The sequence below is a fragment of the Eutrigla gurnardus genome, assembly GCF_963514095.1.
Source record: "Eutrigla gurnardus genome assembly, chromosome: 8".
NCBI classification, from domain to species: Eukaryota; Metazoa; Chordata; class Actinopteri; order Perciformes; family Triglidae; genus Eutrigla; species Eutrigla gurnardus.
The window spans coordinates 17,780,739-17,800,222 of record NC_139922.1 but is presented as its reverse complement, the minus strand read 5'-3'; the positions used below and the strand labels follow the sequence as shown (position 1 = coordinate 17,800,222).

The 19,484-nt window shown below is 40.6% G+C and overlaps 2 protein-coding genes across 3 annotated transcripts in view; both read left to right on the top strand.

The window, feature by feature from the left end:
- Positions 1–3,196: 3,196 nt before the first annotated feature.
- Positions 3,197–16,935, top strand: slc26a6.2 (solute carrier family 26 member 6, tandem duplicate 2). Of its 2 annotated transcripts, none has more exons than XM_084014454.1 (20): positions 3,197–3,695; positions 3,862–4,013; positions 4,718–4,842; positions 5,280–5,390; positions 6,191–6,366; positions 6,627–6,791; positions 6,951–7,103; positions 7,192–7,274; positions 7,415–7,562; positions 7,652–7,765; positions 8,528–8,605; positions 9,034–9,129; positions 9,745–9,851; positions 10,046–10,115; positions 10,428–10,520; positions 12,805–12,927; positions 13,151–13,300; positions 13,647–13,701; positions 14,915–15,042; positions 16,798–16,935. In XM_084014454.1, the coding sequence occupies exons 2-20, from the start codon at positions 3,877–3,879 to the stop codon at positions 16,819–16,821; spliced, it is 2,136 nt and encodes a 711-aa protein (XP_083870580.1). In that variant the 5' UTR covers positions 3,197–3,695; positions 3,862–3,876; the 3' UTR covers positions 16,822–16,935. The 2 variants fall into 2 exon arrangements, with proteins under 2 accessions (XP_083870580.1, XP_083870579.1); XM_084014453.1 differs by having other exon boundaries at positions 3,198–3,695; positions 4,703–4,842.
- A 2,045-nt stretch (positions 16,936–18,980) lies between these two features.
- The window catches only part of mgll (monoglyceride lipase), a 29,464-nt gene continuing 28,960 nt past the window's right edge, over positions 18,981–19,484 (top strand). The window contains exon 1 of the mRNA XM_084015823.1: positions 18,981–19,116. The gene's annotated coding sequence lies outside the window, so the exon portion shown is untranslated. The remainder of the gene's footprint in view (positions 19,117–19,484) is intronic.

Below are 19,484 nucleotides of genomic sequence, written 5' to 3'. Positions count from 1 at the left end.
AAAACATGCACACAAAAAGCACTGTGAAGAATTTTAGAGGTCATCTATATATGTTTATCCATAAACACAAAGGTCACATTTATAGATCCTCACTGAAAAGACACATTTGTCTCCTGAGGAGCAAACAGTGACCATCTCAATTAAAAAAAAAAAGGAAAATATGAAAAGTAAGATGTTTTCTTTGAAATCCGGAAATCCATTAGACAGTGTATGATCATATCATGTAAGCATAGTACAAGTACAGGAACTGTTAACATGAACAACAAGGTCACACTCTGTGACACCAGCCTCGAGCTGTTCTGCCTCTACCCTGCCTCACTCATTATAATTTTCTTTTTGTCATCTTAATAATGTGAACTACAATACTACACATATATAGGGCTGGCTCTACACATTCAGTTGATGAGTGAAACAACGTCCATCGTATTCAACGTGCCAGTTAGAAGAAAGAAAAACAGTGAACGAGACCGAACAGCTGCCAGTAGAAAAAAAATACATCTAGCAGAGGATGGTTTCGATCCATCGACCTCTGGGTTATGGGCCCAGCACGCTTCCGCTGCGCCACTCTGCTTGTGTGTGGAGCCGAGTGAGCTGGGAGGTACAAATTGATCTCACAGTTTCATAGACTGTACCTCATTCACGATTTTTTATCGTTGCGACTGTAACTCTTTTCTGTAACCCCAATTTACTGATGTCCCCTAAACGCCTCGCAAGCCCAGCAACAGCCTACCGGCCAGCAGGCAACCCCCTCAAGTGTCTGTGCCCTAAGCTCGGTTAACGTGTGCCTTGAGAGTTAAATAAGAAGTTTGTAATGTAACGTAAAGGTTTTGCGAGAGGTTTAAACAACTGACAGCCGGTGAGAGAAACCCGCTGAACTGGCCGTTGAGAGGGAAATTTGCATCAGGATGTACATCCGGGGTTTCTTTCCAATTAACGCTCAGTGGATTACCCTGGTGAGTTAGCTAACGTTACATACATTTAGCCACTTAGCATGGATATTTCCTTGCAATAAATTAGGACTCTGTTATTTAATTTAGTAAAATATGTTAAAACCAGCTAGAATTTAACACTTTGTATGATGTGAAGTACATGCGGTTGATTGTAATGAGCTGTTTATCGTGGCTAGCCGTAACATGCTAAGTGCAACATGTTAGCTGCTGATCTAGCTGTGGTGTGGTTTGCTATATGTGCTGCAAACATGTATAAAATGTCAACGTTTTATTATTTTTAAAATAAGTTAAAACTTAAAAAAGACATTTAGTTCTGTTATGTTTTTTATAGTTATAGTAATAGTAATTTACAATAGTAAAATGGGAAGAAATCCTACTATGGTATCTGTTCTGCACACTTTTTAGGAAGGAATCTTTCCATTGACGAAGTGGAGCTGCTTCATCTGCCGTTTGGGTCACTGCTTGTGGATGTCCTCATCTTGTCTGGACCCTGACATCTGGATGCTGTGTCATCCTAAAGGCCCGGGGGTAGGAACCAAATCAAAGCTCAGGTTAAGGGTTTTACATTATCCATGGCCACAAAATGTCTCTGTGTCTCAGTGAAAATTCCAAGGTTACACTACAGACATCCAGATTAATTTACACGTTTTAGTTTGCCAAAGAAGTACCAAAGAAGTGAAGCTTAAGGCCAAGCAAAATAGGGTAGTTTTTTTCTCCCCCTCTGCCCTTTTCCTGCCTCTTTCCCAGCAAAAAAAAATGTATGGAGGCTACATCATAAATCATAAATGAATGTTTTGACAGCGTTTTGGGTGCATATTTTGGGAGGCCCATCTCGCTACACAGCATGGAGAGTCATATACATAAAGAGCAAGCTCAAATCCATCAAATGAGATGATAAAATGGATGACATGCATGGCATGCAGTAAAAAACATTTATCTATCTTTCAACAGCGTTAAGTAGTTTTCTTACCCAAATCCCGAAAAGTTGTTATTCCTACATGAAGACAGGCGTAGCAGCCATTTATGTTCATTGTTGGCATGTTGTTTTTTAGTTTACAAACATTTAGCAGTGTGATTTTGGACACATGGTGGCGGTCATTCGGAGCACAGGGTTGTATAAGTAAGGGCATAGGTGACCGGAAATGATAGGCACGGAGAGAGGGAGCACAAAGTTCTCTCCAGACCAGCAACAGAGCAACACACTACGGCTGCAGAATCAAAAACCCTGGTACGTTAAATTTGTACTCAACTACCTAAATAAAACACAAACTAAACTGTGTAGAACCTCTGGACATTCTGTTTTATTGCATCTGCGTATGATCACTACATCACCGGTGTAATAATGGCATGGGACAAGAAACTGGATAAATTGCCATCATAAGAGGGGCCAAGAAACAAAAAACATTTATAATAAAGGGACAAATAATAAAGAGAAATAATATCCAACACAGTAAAACACTGTAGGTAGAGGGTGGTTTTGGTTCATCGATCAACAATCCCTAGTTTAGGAAGCCAGCGCCTTATTTATTAGGCCATTGAGGCTCCAGGCACCACAAGTTCTTCAACATCTGGATACAACTCCCATCATACATTAGGAAGTCCAAGGAGATGTATCTTGGAGTTTTCGTACTCACTGGGAGGAATGAAACGGGAGCCAAAAGTCTGACGAAGAAATTAGGAGATTAACGCCTGTTGATAATCCCACAAAACACAGTCTACTTACGAAAAGCATTATGTTTGTCCTGCTTAGTTAACCAGTGTCTGGACTTCCAATGATTAAGCAGACCCTCCCATTCGGTCTCATGTGGCGTGATCATAAATTAACAAGAACAACCCTGACTGAACAGAAATGGCTGACTAATCTAATCACACACAGATAAGACCTATCTCATCATTTATGTTCATACTGTATTCATCCAAACTCTCATTTGTGTAGTTTCCTGTGTCTATGTATAGCAGGGTATATACCTGCAAGTCAAACTCTCATTTGAACTGCTTTCAGTATGAACACATTTCTCATAAGGCAAATAGGTGGTTAACACAATAAATTAAAGTGATGACAATCACTACAAAAACAATGAACTAACTTGCTCTGTAAATGAACAAACCTGCGTGGTCATCTCCAAATTCTGCCACAACAAAGTTCCAGCTGCATGCTGGAACTTTGCCCTCTCCCTCCACAACAATGTCAAATTTCTAGATTTCTCTTCAAGGTCTCAAGGCGCAGCAGTGGAGCCACAACAAAGACAGAGATCGCCTCGCCCTCCGACACCCACGGGAGAGAGGACACGGAGAAGAAAGAGGATTTTAAAAATAAAACCTTACCTTCATCTGTTGGCTGCGACAAAAAGCAATCACGACTTGTCGTTTGGTACCACTTGGATCTGATGGGAAACTCTACGGCAGATTCAATTTGAAGCCTGGCGACCGCCGCACTCGGAGAGGATTAATTCTTCATGAAGACGGATGTGCCATCTTATGATTGAAAGAACTTTTTTTTATTTAACTTTTAACTTTTCATTATAACCTTGAACTGAAATAGACTCAGAGTTGATTCTATTTCCTCCGAACTGGAAAACGGATAAAAGACATCAGCATTGAAGACGAACCATTATATCTCTCACCTGAAAACCTCCACTAAATGTGCATGGTTCATCTCAGGGCTTCACAATCTTCTGGGCTTTTTAAAAAATACACCTCTTCAACATAATAAAACCTTTTTCTAATAAATCTGGAACACGGAAGGTAATTATTATCAAACGTTTCTAACACTTTAGTCCCTGAGCTATCATGATCGGGACTCGATTGAACACGAAACAAATTAAATTGTTTTAAAGCTAAACCAATATTTAGTTTAAGGTCTAATGGATAAAGTGATGAGTGGTTATGCTTTTTGAAAAATCTATTTGAGGTCTTTGGAAACAAAATGGAAACAATGGCAGAGAGGAGACGGATGGGCTACAACGTACACAGGGAGATCCTGGACGAGGAAACGGTGGATGAGATGGCAAAAAAGTCTGACTCGAAAACGTCTCTGACTGAGAAGGTCAAAAAGTCAATAAGGTAAAGTTCCTCACATCTAATCTACAGGGCACTAGTTTCTCTCGACATTTCCTATCTTGTAGATTTTGCAACAAAGCATACTGCAGTTGCACTCAGAATATATTAGTTTTCATCCTCCAGATTAAAAAAAAAAAGTAACTAATTGTGTATTTATTGTAGATATGAGCTCTGGCCCTTGGTTTCATAAATCAAAAGAACAGAACACTCAGTACATACTGTGCAAGAAGTCCTGCGTTATCTATCTACGTGTTATCATCTTCTTGGAAAAGTCAAAATGTCTTTGGTAAATAGATTACACATGAACGAGGATACATGAAATGTTGCTTTTAAAATCCCTGGAAGTAATCACATAAGCAGATGTGTTTTTATGTGCTTCTTTTCACATTAGTTTTATTCCTGAGTTCCCTGTTAATTAACACAAGCATCATATGTATGCAGTCACTAGACATATTTTAAGTACTTTAATAATGTCTATAAATACTGAAATATATAGAAATGAAAATGAGCTATACAAACAGGATCAAGACCACCTCCATTGTCTGACATAAGGAAATCATGTCTTTCTAAATGTAAGAATGCTGTTTGGTGAGTTTGTTAATGATTATATGAGGAAACGGTAAACAATTTACAAAATGTGATGCACCCCTCCCTCTGTCTTCCCTCCCTCTGTCTATCTGACACAAACTCAGGTGTTCTGGTCCCAGGCTGAAGAGCTGCCTGCTGGGCAGCGTCCCTGTTGTGTCATGGCTGCCTCGTTACTCCATCAGAGAAAATGCGCTGGGCGACCTCATTTCTGGAATCAGTGTGGGGATCATGCATTTGCCGCAGGGTGAGGATGGAGGTTCAGGAGATCAGTTCAGTATAGACCGGTAACGAGTGGCCATCAGATCAGAAATCCATGATTAAAGATAGTTTTTTCCTTTGCTGATATCAAGACAAATTTAACTTTCTATCAGTAGTAAGATGTTATAAAAATAATATCTAGAATCTGAGCCCAACATTTAGAGATGTTTCCCACTGAGCCACCAGTTTACACCCTGCATCTCGGTTCTCCATATGGCTGCTCAACAAAACATCAAGGACATTGCTATTTTTATTTTAATATTTTAAATCTTCACTCTCTTTTATTAATCTTTATTCATGTAATAGAAGGGATAAAGGAAGAGATGTTGTTATTAATTGATTTATTACTAGTCAATATCTTCCTTGTAATAGCTGTCTTCTAATTATCGGTGTAATGTAGGAAATCATATTTATCCTCTGCAGGTATGGCCTATGCCCTGCTAGCGTCTGTTCCTCCAGTCTTTGGCCTTTACTCCTCCTTCTACCCGGTCCTCATCTACTTCATCTTTGGCACGTCCAAGCACATCTCAATCGGTTTGTACTTTAACACTTTATCGGCCCGTCAGTCATTTTGATGAGGGCTAGGGTTATTATTATAAAGTTGTGTGAACAAACAATACAGGATTACTAACAAAGACACATTTTTCCTTCTATCTTATGTACAAGGTTCAGGTTTTAAGGATAGACATACAGTATATGATGTTTTTTGTTTTTCAAACACCTGAAACTCTGGTCTCTGGTCTTTCTCTATATGTTTTATATTCAGGAGTAAATTAGAATAGGAAAAAACTTCATTATTTAATAATAGGTTAAACATTTAAAAACATATGCTATATTAATTTCTCTAGTTTTCTAAACATGGGAACCTTTAGCTTCATCAGGCTGTTAGTGGCGCATGTAACAAAAGTTTTAATGTACAAAGGCGTGTACAGATATTTTCAAAAACAGTTGTTAATCTTTTGTACCGAGGACTAATCCAGCAGAGTGTCATGCTGATCCGAGCCATAGAAATGCTCCAACTGTGAGTCATGTAACATTGTCTATGGGACATTTATTTATTTATTTCTGGAGCCAAAATAGCTCATCCAACTTCACCACTCCCACACCACATTTCAGCAGATGTCAAACCATTGAAAAGGGCACAGACAAAACAAAAATGTGAAGTAACCAAAATGCCCATACAAGTAATCGCTTTGGCAGAAGCCAGTGAATCACATAGGACCTCTTCAAATGTGGCAAGAAGCTGATGGAAAATCTTGGGTTTCAGGAACAAGTTGGTGTTGAGATGAACGTCTCTAAAAATGTGTGTTTGTGTCTCATTCTCCCTTCTGTAGGAACATATGCAGTGATGAGTGTGATGATAGGAGGGGTGATCGAGCGATTAGCCCCCGACTCCAACTTTATGATGTGGGACAATGTGACCAACTCCAGTGAGGTCGACGTCTTTTCCCGGGATGCAGAGAGGGTCCGAGTGGCTGCAGCTGTCACCTTCATGTCTGGATTATTTCAGGTAAATTAGAGTTTCTCTGGCCTAGAAGTCAAATTTAAAATTTAAAATTTAAAATTTAAAATTTAAATGTATCAATAATTTCAAGAAATTATTGATACATTTAAAACCATGAAATAGTGCTTCTTCTTCTAACCTTGACCTTGGAATTCTATATGAGCATATATGAACTCTATGACCTTCATCTTGAAAACTCTTGGCTCCTCCTCCTCCCTTGTTAACGTGAAGCTCCGCTTGTCTTCCTTTCTGCGTTTTGCCTGCAGATTCTGCTCGGTCTAGTCCACTTTGGTTTCGTTGTGACCTATCTGTCTGAGCCGCTGGTCCGAGGTTACACCACAGGAGCTGCCATCCACGTCATCGTGTCCCAGCTCAAATACACCTTTGGCATCAGCCCTGTGAGATACAGTGGACTCTGCTCATTGATATATGTGAGTATGTTGGACAGTCCTGAGTGATTGGCTTCCGCCTGCTTTCAGTCTGAATCTAAAATTCTTGTATAAAGGTGGTTCATATTTGTACCGCTCATTTCTCTCCTGTTTCATCATGTCAGCGATTTAGCAGTAATTATATAATTTCTTTCTTTCCAGACTGTGTTGGAGATATGCTCTCTCATTCCACAAACAAACATCGGTACTCTTGTGGTTAGTATCGTCTCTATAATTGGCCTCATCCTCGCCAAGGAGCTCAACTCATACTTGGGTAAAAAACTCCCCGTTCCTATACCCGTGGAGCTGCTTGGTGTGAGTATACAGAGAAACATAATGCACTTATTATAGACTCCATTCACTTACACCTACTAAAAACATCTATTATGTTGTGTTTCTCTAGATTGTTATTGCCACTGTGGTCTCCTGGCAAGTTAACTTGGAGGATAAATATGGAGTGGATGTTGTGGGACTGATTCCCTCAGGGTGAGAAACACACACACACACACACACACACACACACACACACACACACACACACACACCAAATCTACAGGAATGAGCTCATGTGAAAAGTGAAGTATCAGTATCTGGCAATGTATTCTGATCTGCCTAATGTTTACCAGCCTCCAGCCACCTGTTCTGCCAGCTGCCTCTCTGTTTGGTCAGGTGATCGGCGATGCCTTTGCTCTGTCTGTGGTCGGCTACGGCATTGCCATCTCGCTGGGACGCATCTTTGCCCTAAAGTATGGATACAAGGTGGACAGCAACCAGGTAGGGAGGTGATGGATGCGGGTCAAGAATGAACTGATATTTTTAAGGTTGATATCTTGTATATAAATAATGTCTTTTTCCTGGTTTAGGAACTAATCGCCCTGGGTCTGAGTAACTCGGTCGGAGGAATTTTCCAGTGTTTCGCCATAAGCTGCTCCATGTCTCGCACCATGGTTCAGGAGAGCACAGGAGGGAAGACTCAGGTTGGTATGAGTGGACATTATCCTGATGAAGTTCCCTTCATGAATACATTGTAAGTTACTACTTTGGTATTTAGCATTTAGTATGATTTTTAGAAATCAGTGAGCAATATAGGTCTAATTTGAGACTATTAAAGTTCACAAAATGAACCGGATGTTTGACTTTTAAAGGGTCAGTTCACACAAAAACACCTGTAGCCTTCTATTTGGCCATTAGTACTCGTCCTGATGCTGATGCACCCCTATAAAGCTGGGATAACTGGTTTCATTATTCAGCTGATTCTCCTGTGTTAATTCTGCAAAGCTGAAAACAATTTCAACAACATTCATAAAAATGCTTATAGGTTTTCATGCCTGGCATTTTTTTTAACTTGACAAGGATATTTCATGAGATCATCTTCAGATCAGCATTTTCATCCCGACCCTTCACTCTGCCCACAGCTGCAAAACGGGACCATCTTAAAGGTTAAAACGGAGTGGAAAAAAAACATCCATAATTAACGCCACGCAGATAAGTGGCATCGTTAAAAAACACTTAGGCGATCGATTTTCGCTCACATCGTCGAGGTCCGCCTACACAAACAGATTCGCTGAGAGCTAAACCGATTGAGCCTCGACACCAGCTGAGGCCCATAACAGAGGAGAGGAGAGGCTTTAACTGATGATGCCGTGACTCCTCTCATAATCATGTACCAATTCACTCTAATAAGCACTACATCATTCGTCTTTTCTTCTTCTGCCTCCATCTTCCCTCTCTCACTGCAGGTTGCTGGGGCTCTGTCAGCCATAGTTATCCTTTTCATCACACTTTGGATTGGAACTCTTTTTGAAGAATTGCCGAAGGTACTGAGTGGGTGTTTTTGTGCACGTCTTCACATCCGTGCACAATCATGAGTTCACACATGTGTCCAAGTCTGAGAGTCCGAAAATTCTAAAACCTCCTCCACAAAATACAGCTCAGGTTGTGACGCTATGAGGCCAGTGATACTTCTTCCGCTTTGGGCTAATATGCCACGGGCTGCTTATTTAAAACAAATGAGGCAATAAATGAATCAGATATCTATCATCCATCTGAAAATGAGAAGATATGAGGCTGTAAAGCAGAGTTATGGTGTGAATATTATGACTATAAATACTTACCATTGCGGTCTAATGACTCTCAGATGTTTGTTTACAGCCTATTTAACAAGAGCACATAAAACAACTTAATGTTTTAGGCCTCAAAACTGGAGCTCTACATATCAATGTATTTCATTTGACTCACTTTGCAGGCAGTGCTGGCCGCCATCATCTTTGTCAACCTCCACGGCATGATGAAGCAATTCATGGACATCCCCGCACTGTGGAGGACCAACAAAGTAGACATGGTGAGTGATCTAAAAGCTATAGGTAAGGAAGTGTTAGGGGAAGATAGGTTCATTAAAAGTTTGGTTTGTACTGCGCTGATGTCCATATCTTCTCTAACCTTATTTTATCTTCAATCCCAGTGCTTCACACGCCATTTGTGACTTTGTCTATTCAGATAAGCATGCTTTCTGCATGAAAACCCTTAAAGCACAGGAAACCCATAAAGCTCATCATTATTTCCTATCAGACTTGCATGTCATCGAAAGTGATTGCTAACAAGCTGTGGTATTCTGAATTGCTAATGTTAGCATGTTAACATGACAGAAATGTAGCATGCTAAGAATCTTACATGCTCAAGTTTGTAAGATTGTTGAGCATGTAAGGATCTTGTAAACATGCAGCGTTTACATAATAGCATTTAACTCTGACATGACATTTGCTTTAATTTGATCGGGCTGCATTGAACATTTAGGTCACAATACTTTCCTGTGGTGCCACTGCTGAAAACATCTAACAATGACAAATTAGCATTTTACTTCCATCCAGCACTTCAACTTCTGTAATGAGCCGAGCCCTTTTAAAGGGTGGTTCGGCTTGTTGTCTTGTTTTCATCCCTCTCTTGCTCTAATCTCCAGGTGATCTGGGTGGTCACCTTCATCCTCACCCTACTATTGAACCCTGACCTGGGACTGGCTGCTGCCATCGGCTTCTCCATGCTCACCGTCATCTTCAGGACACAGCTGTAGGAATACATCACACACACACACACACACACACTGATAATTGCACTCACGTTCAGTGGGAGAGTGTGTGATGTAGAACCTTAATCTATCAATCACAACACCAACCAATTCATTCAGTCCTTCTCTTGCAGAACATACCAAAAGAGCAAATATTGCAAATTGTTCATACCCTTCTTTGTTGTGTGTATTCCAGACCTAAATATTCCCTGTTAGGGAAGGTTCCAGGCACCGACATTTACAGGCCATTGGAGGACTACGATCAGGTATGGTACATTATATTTAAATAACCTGAAAGCAAGGGTGAAGGTGGGCACTGGCCCAGAGATGAATAAAATAGACAGAGAAAATGTTTATGACAAATGCAAAGTGAATAACATCAGTAGCCTGAACACCTTCTGTATGGTGAGGAGGTGAGCGATTTATAAAGCACACTCCAGCTTCTTTTGTCCCTGACATTATAGACAGTCAACTATAGAGACCATGTGTCAAAGCCAACATCTGGATATTTCAGCCAGTTGAAACCTGTCAATTGAAGGAGTGATTAACTCATTCAATTAGTGATTAACTCATTGTAGGTCACGCCGATGCCAGGGATTTTGATCTTCCGTTCCTCCGCCACCCTCTACTTCGCCAATGCTGAGATGTACCAAGAAGCCCTCGGAGAGAAGGTGAGGACACAGAGATCGTACATGCGCCAGAACACAGACGAGCTCAGGAATATTAATGTGTATCGATATTAATCCAGACACCTCCAAAAAACAGTATCCAATTATACAAAAACAGGCCTGAATCTATATGAATATACAGATAAACACACCACAGCTTCACACGCATGGAGAAAACCCCCCCAGCAACAATCCCCCTTTCACTATTTCCGTGCAATTAACTCCTCTTTTACAAACATTATTTCTGACACCCTAATAACTGACCCGCCATCTCACCAATTCACACATCACGACCGTGACAGACATTGTTCAAAATGTCATCCAACCATTTTCTCCTCTCCTTTCTTCCATTGAACTTTTGTTTTCAAGACCCCTCTCCCTCTGCTTCCTCCCCCCCCCTTCTTTCCTCCTCCTCCTCTGTCACATCTCTTTGGGGGCAATAGGAAGACAGATTGAGAGAAGGTATAAAAAAAAAGATGACAAAAGATGGAGCGAGGCTGAGGAGCAGAGATTGAATGAGGGAGGGAGATAATGGAGCGTCTCATTCATTAAAATGTCAGCGTGTCAAAGTCACAGGGTTGCTCTTTTCTGTCGTATCTCTGATGAACAAATAAGCTTTCACAGAGCTGTTGTTGACTAGCGGAGGCTGCACATCTGTTTACAGGGGTGAGAAATTGCCATCTCAGATGAATTGTGTTAATTTTTCCATCTAGATGATGAGCGTTTCTACTCCCACCAGTCACCGTGGCCTGCAGGCGACTCACATTTGGTGATTTGTTTTCCAAGGAAAAGTGAAAGATGCCGAAGAGATTTGGAATCACTTCCTAGAGCTAATTCTCACTGCGAGCGTCTGAGCTGATGGGTTGCATGTGTGTAAGGGGATACTAATGCCGTCATTGCCTGAACTAGTGATGTCATGCAGGAACTGTTTCTAAGGTTAAATCATACAATGTTTTTGCATGAGTTCTCTTTCCCATCACACTATTGAATTGTCTCAATGAGTCAAAATGTGGAGAAGTAGGAAGACTTGAAAGGCTGTTTCGGATTCTGATCCACTGATGAACAATTTCCTTGCAGATATTGTATTGATGGGATAAAATTCACCAAACTGGCTTCTAGCTTCAACAAAAGTTAGGGAGTCCTGACCACTTGTGTTCTTTAGTTGTGGAATGCAAGAAAACTTTCATCATTAATTTCTTAACTTTATGCAAGAAGCCTCAAGTGAAAGAATCAAGCTTGAGTAAGTAAGACGTTCCTTCAGGTGGCGTTCCTGCAACGGCCTGCGGCTGTGTCTCATACGCTTGTATGCACAAAACCTGCTGCTCTGGTTTATGGTTTTTGTTTTGTTTTTGATGAATAAGTTTACTTTGGCTGACTGAACTGGCCAAACTGGCTGAGATAAACCTGAGATAAATCCTCCCTGGAGTTTACTAACTCCTACTTCAAAGCGTTCCAGAACATTGAAGTAGAATGGAAAATGGAAGACCGCCGCGCTAAGCTGATATTTGCTTTATTTATGAAAGGTATACACATTTTACCACATATCTTAATGCTAAGAGGTTATGGCCACAGTTTTTCACTGCAGTTTATATGCAAAACAAGTTGTGTAAAAATTGCAGTGTCTAATACAACACACAAGTTTATAGCCGATTCGTTCTCACGATGTGTGTCTCCATGGGCACCGCCATTGTTCTCCAACTAAATCTTGGTGAGGTCATCGTAGATCAATCTGCCCTGAATTAGCTAGTAGGAGGTTAGACTCCGACAGGCATTCCAGTGCACTTTTCTTAGTTGGAGGTCCGACGTCACTAGAATGAAACATTATCCTGCCAGCATCGGGGTTTTTTTCACCCCAGAATGCTTTCACAACAATTTATTTAAACTCAAGAATGTATCAAGACCAGTTGTTCTTATTAATTTTAAAATTGAGTGCCCATTTTTTTACAGTTTGCATAAATGAGGAAAGGAACTCTAACATTCTTTATATCAAGGCAACCATAAAAAGCTCTTTGGGAAATAAAATATTGAAAATAATATGTTTGTTTAAACGGATCTATAGTTCACATTGGTTTTGAATAAGATTTGATATAGTTTAGTTGCAAAGTGCAGTACATGTATCCTATAAATGATCCAAATCATGCCTTCGAAGTAACTGGTGCAGAAATGAGTTCTTCTGCTTAAGATAAAAAGAATCACCAGATTAAAATAAGTAGTGGTGCATTGCAGTTTGACTGGCTGTAGAAAATGTGTGTGAACATCACTATTAACATGTTTCTGTTTCTTTCAGTCTGGCATTGACATTACCAAAATCCTGTCGGCAAAAAAGAAACTCGAGGCCAAAAGAAAGAGGCACGAGAAGAAAATCGCCAAGAAAGCCAAGAGAGCTGCCAAGAAGAACACGGTGGACACGGTGAGTTTGTCCAGAGGCATTTTTACTGGAAATTATTTTTTAAACTTTCTGAACACCTGCAGAGCTCAATTGAAATCTTGTCTTAATCCAAGTGTCTTCGAATAGTCTTCAAACTTTTCTCACAATTATCCTTGATTGTGACTCATCAATTGAAGCATAACATTTTACTTTTATTATGCCCTCATTAGTCTCTCTGCCCCGTGTCATGTCTCCTCCTTTGCAGGAGTGGGCGCCAGAGAGTGAGGAGCAAAAGGACATCGCTATCTATATTGACATTGATGCTGAGCCCGATCCCTCGCTACCCAGAGCCGTCGTCCTCGACCTCAGCCCCGTCAACTTCCTGGATACTGTGGGAGTCAAGGCGCTACGCAGCGTACGTATACGGCATACACACATTTACACAAAGCGTGGGAGGGAAATCATCAAGATTTATAAGTATCTTAATATTAAGAATTCAATCATATGTCTGTTATTATATGTAAGTTAGCTGTTGAACAAACCTACAGGAGAATAAGGCTAATATGAGATTAACAATTCTGTTCCTTTTATTTTGCTGTCTTTCTTTTCTCTTCCTACATCAACTTCAACTTTCCTCCATTCATCTATCCCTTTCCTTATCATTTAGCTCCTCGGGCGTTCAATTAGTGTAAATTGAATTGTCGGACTAATTAAATGATCCCCAGTCTGACTTTTGCTCTGTGCTTCTGTGCTTGTTTCAGATCCAGAGAGACTATGGGGAAATTGGTATAGAGGTGGTTCTCGCTGGCTGCCAACGTAAGTCCCTCCACATCACGAGGAAATAATAAAATAGTGTTGTTTTTTGTCAGAAAATATATATATATTTTTTTTAATGAAATGAGTCAGAAAGGTTAAGAATCCAGCACCAGAGCTGCTCTTCTCCTGTTAACAGCTGTCTGTATGACTATAGATCTGCTTTCTGTATGTATCAGTGTCAATAGATAGCGTTGTTTCTTAAATCTGCTGGTTCATTCTCTTATATTTGCCTTTCTATTATAAAATGATCTATAAATTCCTTCTGTTTAATGTTGGAACAGTTACAGGTGGTTTGTATATATTTAAAAGGTCAATAGGCCAGTGGCCTCAAACCAAACCAGACTAAGATAAGTGTGTGCAGGTCTGTCCTTTATGGAGAGGGCTTGTTTGTATTAGAAGGTTGGAGGATGTAGGAAAATCTCCTTCAAGGAAGGGACACTCCTAAGGATGTCCCCAATTATGTCCCAGCCTCACAGTTTGTTTGTGACCGGGGACCTCAGTGTGGATGCACCGTCTGCTAGCTACCAACGACACGACCATTGATGTTGTTTGTTTCTTCAATTTAGGTTGTTGCGATGTTGGTCTTAAATGTCATTCAAAGTTGCATTTAACAACTTGAATATCTAACTTGCCCTGGAGGAGATCATTGTCATAGATGTTACTGATCGCCTGATAGTTTGTCACAAAAATACCCAAATCCCACTGGGATTTCTTTGTCCCACATACTGTAACACACTCATGGATGTATTTTTACATGCACTTTCCAGACACGCCTCACCACACACAATTGGAATTCATTCAACAACACTAGTTGTTATTTCAGCTGTTTGCTGATGTTGTTGTAACATTTCTGTAAAGCAAGTAGTTCAGTCAAAACCTGGTATGTTTTCCAGAAAATACTGTTCCAGGTTCTCTAAGTTTGGTGTGATTATAGTGAGTCCTAAGGAAAGCTAAAAAAAGAAAATACGTCTAAGTCTGGCATAGGCGGTTATGTTTTTAATGTAATAAAGCATCTAGTCAGCAAAGTGCTGAGAGCCGTCCATCTCATTTCAGAGGAGCAGCAGCTCTAATTAGACTGTTAGAACAGGAGTTAATAGCCTGTAATGACAAAAATAGTGTATTGTGAGGGTTTTGGGCTCGCAAAGAAAAGAAAACTATAATGAGGTTCAATTAACGCCACCCCTCCCACTCACCACCCCCTCTCTCTTTCTAGTATGTGTGGTGGACAACCTGCAGACTGGAGGGTTTTTCAACGACAAAGTGACAAAGTCCTGTCTCTTCTCCACCATCCATGACGCTGTTTTGCACCTTCAGTCTCCAAGAACACTCAGCCAAGATAAGGTGATGTACTGTCCCAGCATGCACACGTGCACTCAAGCAGACCCGTTGTCATACAGTGAAAATAGAGTACTGAAGCGGGTTGTGTTTTTGTTACACTATGATTAATCTCGTTGCGTAGCTTCAGACTGTGGTCAGCGGGAGGTTTCACTTCAGTTATTTTACCTGCCGTCGAAATGAAAGCGACAGAACTCAAACAAAAACAGTAGAAATAGCAGTTAAACCAAGACAATGAGGTGAGAGATGCTTTGAAGCTCCATAAAGCCGAGGGGAACTGCAGAGTCAGGTAATTCTGTCAGTACGAGCTACCGCTTTCACATTATGCAGTGATATACAAATATTGCTCAGAGCAGCTTTAAGTACTTTTGTACAAAGTCTTGATCAATCGATCGTTTTATTATTTCAATCATTTTCAGCTCATTGTACACATTATTTAGCCAGCCTTCAATCACATAATATTGCAAATGCAAAGAGTTTTATTGTCTGAATCTTGGCTGCATGATATAACACCCTATAAGAAGTAAACATCACATTTGTAATAAACCCACTTCGCCACTGACATGAGAGTAGAGTGAGGGTTCACTCAGCAGCCTGCAGTGTTTGAATGATGCATTAAGCTCTTAATATCTTAATGTACAATGACTCAAATGGTGATTCTGGATCCATACTCTGCAGCGTGTGGACTGCAGATTAATTACACATAGTGCGATGGATGGGTGGTGGGTGGAAATTGAATTTAAAGAATCACAGTAGAATACAAAATTCTAGTATATTTTGATTGGTTTTAATGTGTTTTGATGCGTTTTGTTTTTCATGCACAGCTCAACACACATACAGCAGCATTCTGTATTTCTGATATTAGAACAGCTGCTCATCCCAGCAAACACCATCAATCTCTTTAACATACGGGCACTGTGTGTGTGTGTTTATGTAATTTATAGGTCCAAGCTTTCACGGATGTCTGCACATTGTTCAGTGCATGTGCTTTTGTTTCTGCCTTTTCTGTGTGAATATTTAGTCAGGTGCGTGCGTTTTGTTTTGACCACCATAGGATAAATCTTACAGAGAACAAAGATGTGGCACTGGTCCATGAAATAGTTTACAGGAGCACACACACACACACACACACGATCACAATCATTGGCACACACACGAAGCGATACAAAAATACAGAGGGTGTAACCGAGTGGATGTAAAAGGAGCATGAGCTTGGTCAGGAGAAATGTATGCCTTGCATGCAGACATGTGCAAATGAATGAATACATGCATAGACATTAATATGCAGCCCATACTATATGAATACATTCACATGGAAATGGTTTTACAGGAGAGAAGCGAGAGGTTGGTTTGGAAATCCATCTGGCCTGCAGTGCATCTCCAGTGCACTAGATTTCACAGAAACATTTCAGAAAGTGTAGCCTTACATTCAACCCCGAGGCCCATGAGAAGTACAACACATCACATTTAACACAGCGGAGTGAATGCTGGAATCCACATGGTGCAAAATGAATCAGATGTAAAATAGTTTGCATTATTATTTCTGAGATTGCGGCATGCTGAGCCAAAGTTTCAGGCAACATCATCACACTCTGTTCCACTTCATTAACCTCCACTGAGCATCCATTGCCACCGCAGAGGAAAGAAAAATCTGGAACATATTTTGACAACCTTCCGTCCTCCGTCCCACTCGGCACTTCTCTTCTTCTCTCTCCGGCTTTTCTCTTTGGTTTTGATCTCAGCTGTTCTTCTGCTTCACAGGAGATCATGGCGACACATTTGTGAGTCCTGAGAGGAACGACGGAGGATGTTATGAAGAAGCGGCAGACGCTCTTATGATGATTTTATCCAGCGAGCTGCAGATTTCTGGGACTCCCGTCTGTCACAAACACAGACACACACACACTGTAACAAACACATTGCATGAAGACAAATCAACAGAAAGCAAATAAAGTACACACCCAGTATCGAACAATAATATGCAAATCAAACCAAAAGGACACAAACATACACACGTGCAGTTAAAGCATATTAAGAGAGAATGTTATTCTTTATTTATGTATTGTTGCCTGCAATTTCAAAAATTAAGGTATTAGATTGTCTTTATCTGTAACAAACACAAAAATAAACTACCTGCATATGGTTCATTTATGAAAATCTGAAAATCAGCCAAAGTTAATGTATTTACGTGAAAAATAAATATTATTTTACTTAGTCAAAAGCTTCTCATTGAGTGGGATTGTTCTTTCCATTTCCAAACACAGACAGTTTTGATTTAAATTTCCCCAATGAAGACATTTTGTTTTGGTGATGCAACAACAGGAAATACGTCTGAAAAGATCAGCAGGGATGAAAGTGATGCCTTAAATGTGGATGCAGGTTGTTCTCCTTCCCCGTCTCACTAGCTGCTTCATTCACACTTGCAATAGTCACTTGTTTATCTAGACATTTGTTTATACTGTATAAGGAGTTGTTCTAGAAATCGCCAAGTTCTTCCGCCAGATGTTGCAGATGTTCATTATAGCAGCCCAAGCACAGAGAAAAGCAGCAAGGACAGTGGAAATCAAACCCATAACCAGATGTTCTCATATTGTAACAATCAAGCCGTCATTTTGTTCACCTGTCTTAGCCCCGAGTCACTTGTGAGAATGCATATGTGTGGATATAGTCCAGCATGTTTTGATCAGTTTAAAGTGACACATGGACCGTGGAACAAAAATGAATTCCAGTTGGTCATTTCCATGTCCTCGGTTTCATCTTTAGAGAAAAGGACATGTCTGTAAGCAGTTAGAGGTGGTAAGAGACTAATTTCCACCACAATTATTTGCAACCACATCAGTCATCTGATAACTACAACCAGATAGAATGAGTCATTGTTTATTGTAATTCTGAGTCATATTTATTATTTCATTTTTCCCGAGCCCCGAACTGAACTCTTTTTCTCGATGGACTCACTTACGGAATCCAAAAAAGAAATCTCCAAATATCTGACAGCAAGTTGTTTGCTCAAACACTAAAATCAACCACTTACATTTTTCTGGTATCAGACTGAACAGCGTCTTCCTTTCACGTCATTATTCAGTCTGAGATCGTTGGCTTTTTATTTATTATCTCAGGAAACATTGTAAACATGAGTTTATTGTCTCAATCGATGTTAATTTTGTAAATTAGAGTAAAATAGACATCCGGACATGCTTTAGGGCATGGCTCCTATAGTATAGTGACTGGTTACTGAATGTAGAAATTGCATTAGTCACATTATTATCACCACAATATTTTGTTATTATTTCTAATATCTGTGTCGGTACAACTTGGGCAGGAGGCTTACTGAATATTCTGTGTTCCCAAGGACTTCACGTCCAGAGATACACAGATCATCTGCAGAGATGTTGACTCCTGGAACTATTGACAGAGCTTTTGCTGCAGTAAACTAGGCTACCAATTGGACTACATCTGGAAGCACTGGTCCTTTGGGAAGACAATTAAATTGACCTACATGTTGTCTCACAACCCAATCTCACAGCAGGTCGTGAAATAGTCGCCAAATAATATCTATTGGCCTGACAGGGAAACAATATTTCCAATTTTGCCACAGCTTGTGTTGTCACATCAGGTCTACAGCAGGTTTTAGAGAGAGAGAGAGAGAGAGAGAGAGAGAGAGTGTCTGGTATGTGAACCATGTGGACTCAACCATGGTGAGTTTTTAAATGAGGCAAAACAGAAGGAGTGAGAGAAGAGCTGTATCTCCGCCTCTGGGGGGAATGTGCAGTGTGTGTGTGTGAGTGTGTGTGTGTGAGTGTGTGTGTGTGTGAGAGAGAGAGAGAGAGAGAGAGAGAGAGAGAGAGAGAGAGAGAGAGAGAGAGAGAGAGAGAGAGAGAGAGAGAGAGAGAGGGTTTTGTGTGAATACTTATTTAGTTTCAACCCAAACGTCGCTGACTGCATTCTTCTCTTGGCGGGTGGCGAGAGCGGACCATCGGAGAGAGGGAGAGAGAGAGAGGGAGAGTCTACATACAGAGAGAGAGAGAGGGATTAGAGAGTCCGAGAAGAGGCTGAAACTTCACTGCAGACGCTCCTGCACAGGTTGGTTTTCCTCTATAATATTCGTATTAACACCGTTATTGTGATATTTCTGCGTGTATGGATTTGACGGCGCGTCCGCGGGACTCGGTTTGACCTCGTTGTGGACACTGTAGTGCATCTAATCTCCAGCATCACCACAGTATTCGTTTACCCGCTGGTTCAAACCACTGCAACTTGTAGTTTTGCAGTCACATCCGCGCATGCCGCATCTCCTCTGGCTTCCCCCGTTCATCCTGTCAGCACCGAACCTGCAGACGATAATATTGACGTTGAAGCGCGTTTTGGCGCACTGGCATCGACATCAGCAGATGGATCGATTCTTTATTGTGCCATGCTGTTTATGGCAAATGTTTGTTTTTTTCCCTGGA

Coding starts and splice junctions, on each gene's coding strand:
- slc26a6.2 (XM_084014453.1), top strand. CDS start 3,877: ATGGAAACAATGGCAGAGAGGAGACGGATGGGCTACAACGTACACAGG. Junction 12,928..13,150: donor AGAAGAACACGGTGGACACG/GTGAGTTTGTCC, acceptor CCTCCTTTGCAG/GAGTGGGCGCCAGAGAGTGA. Junction 15,043..16,797: donor GAACACTCAGCCAAGATAAG/GTGATGTACTGT, acceptor TCTGCTTCACAG/GAGATCATGGCGACACATTT.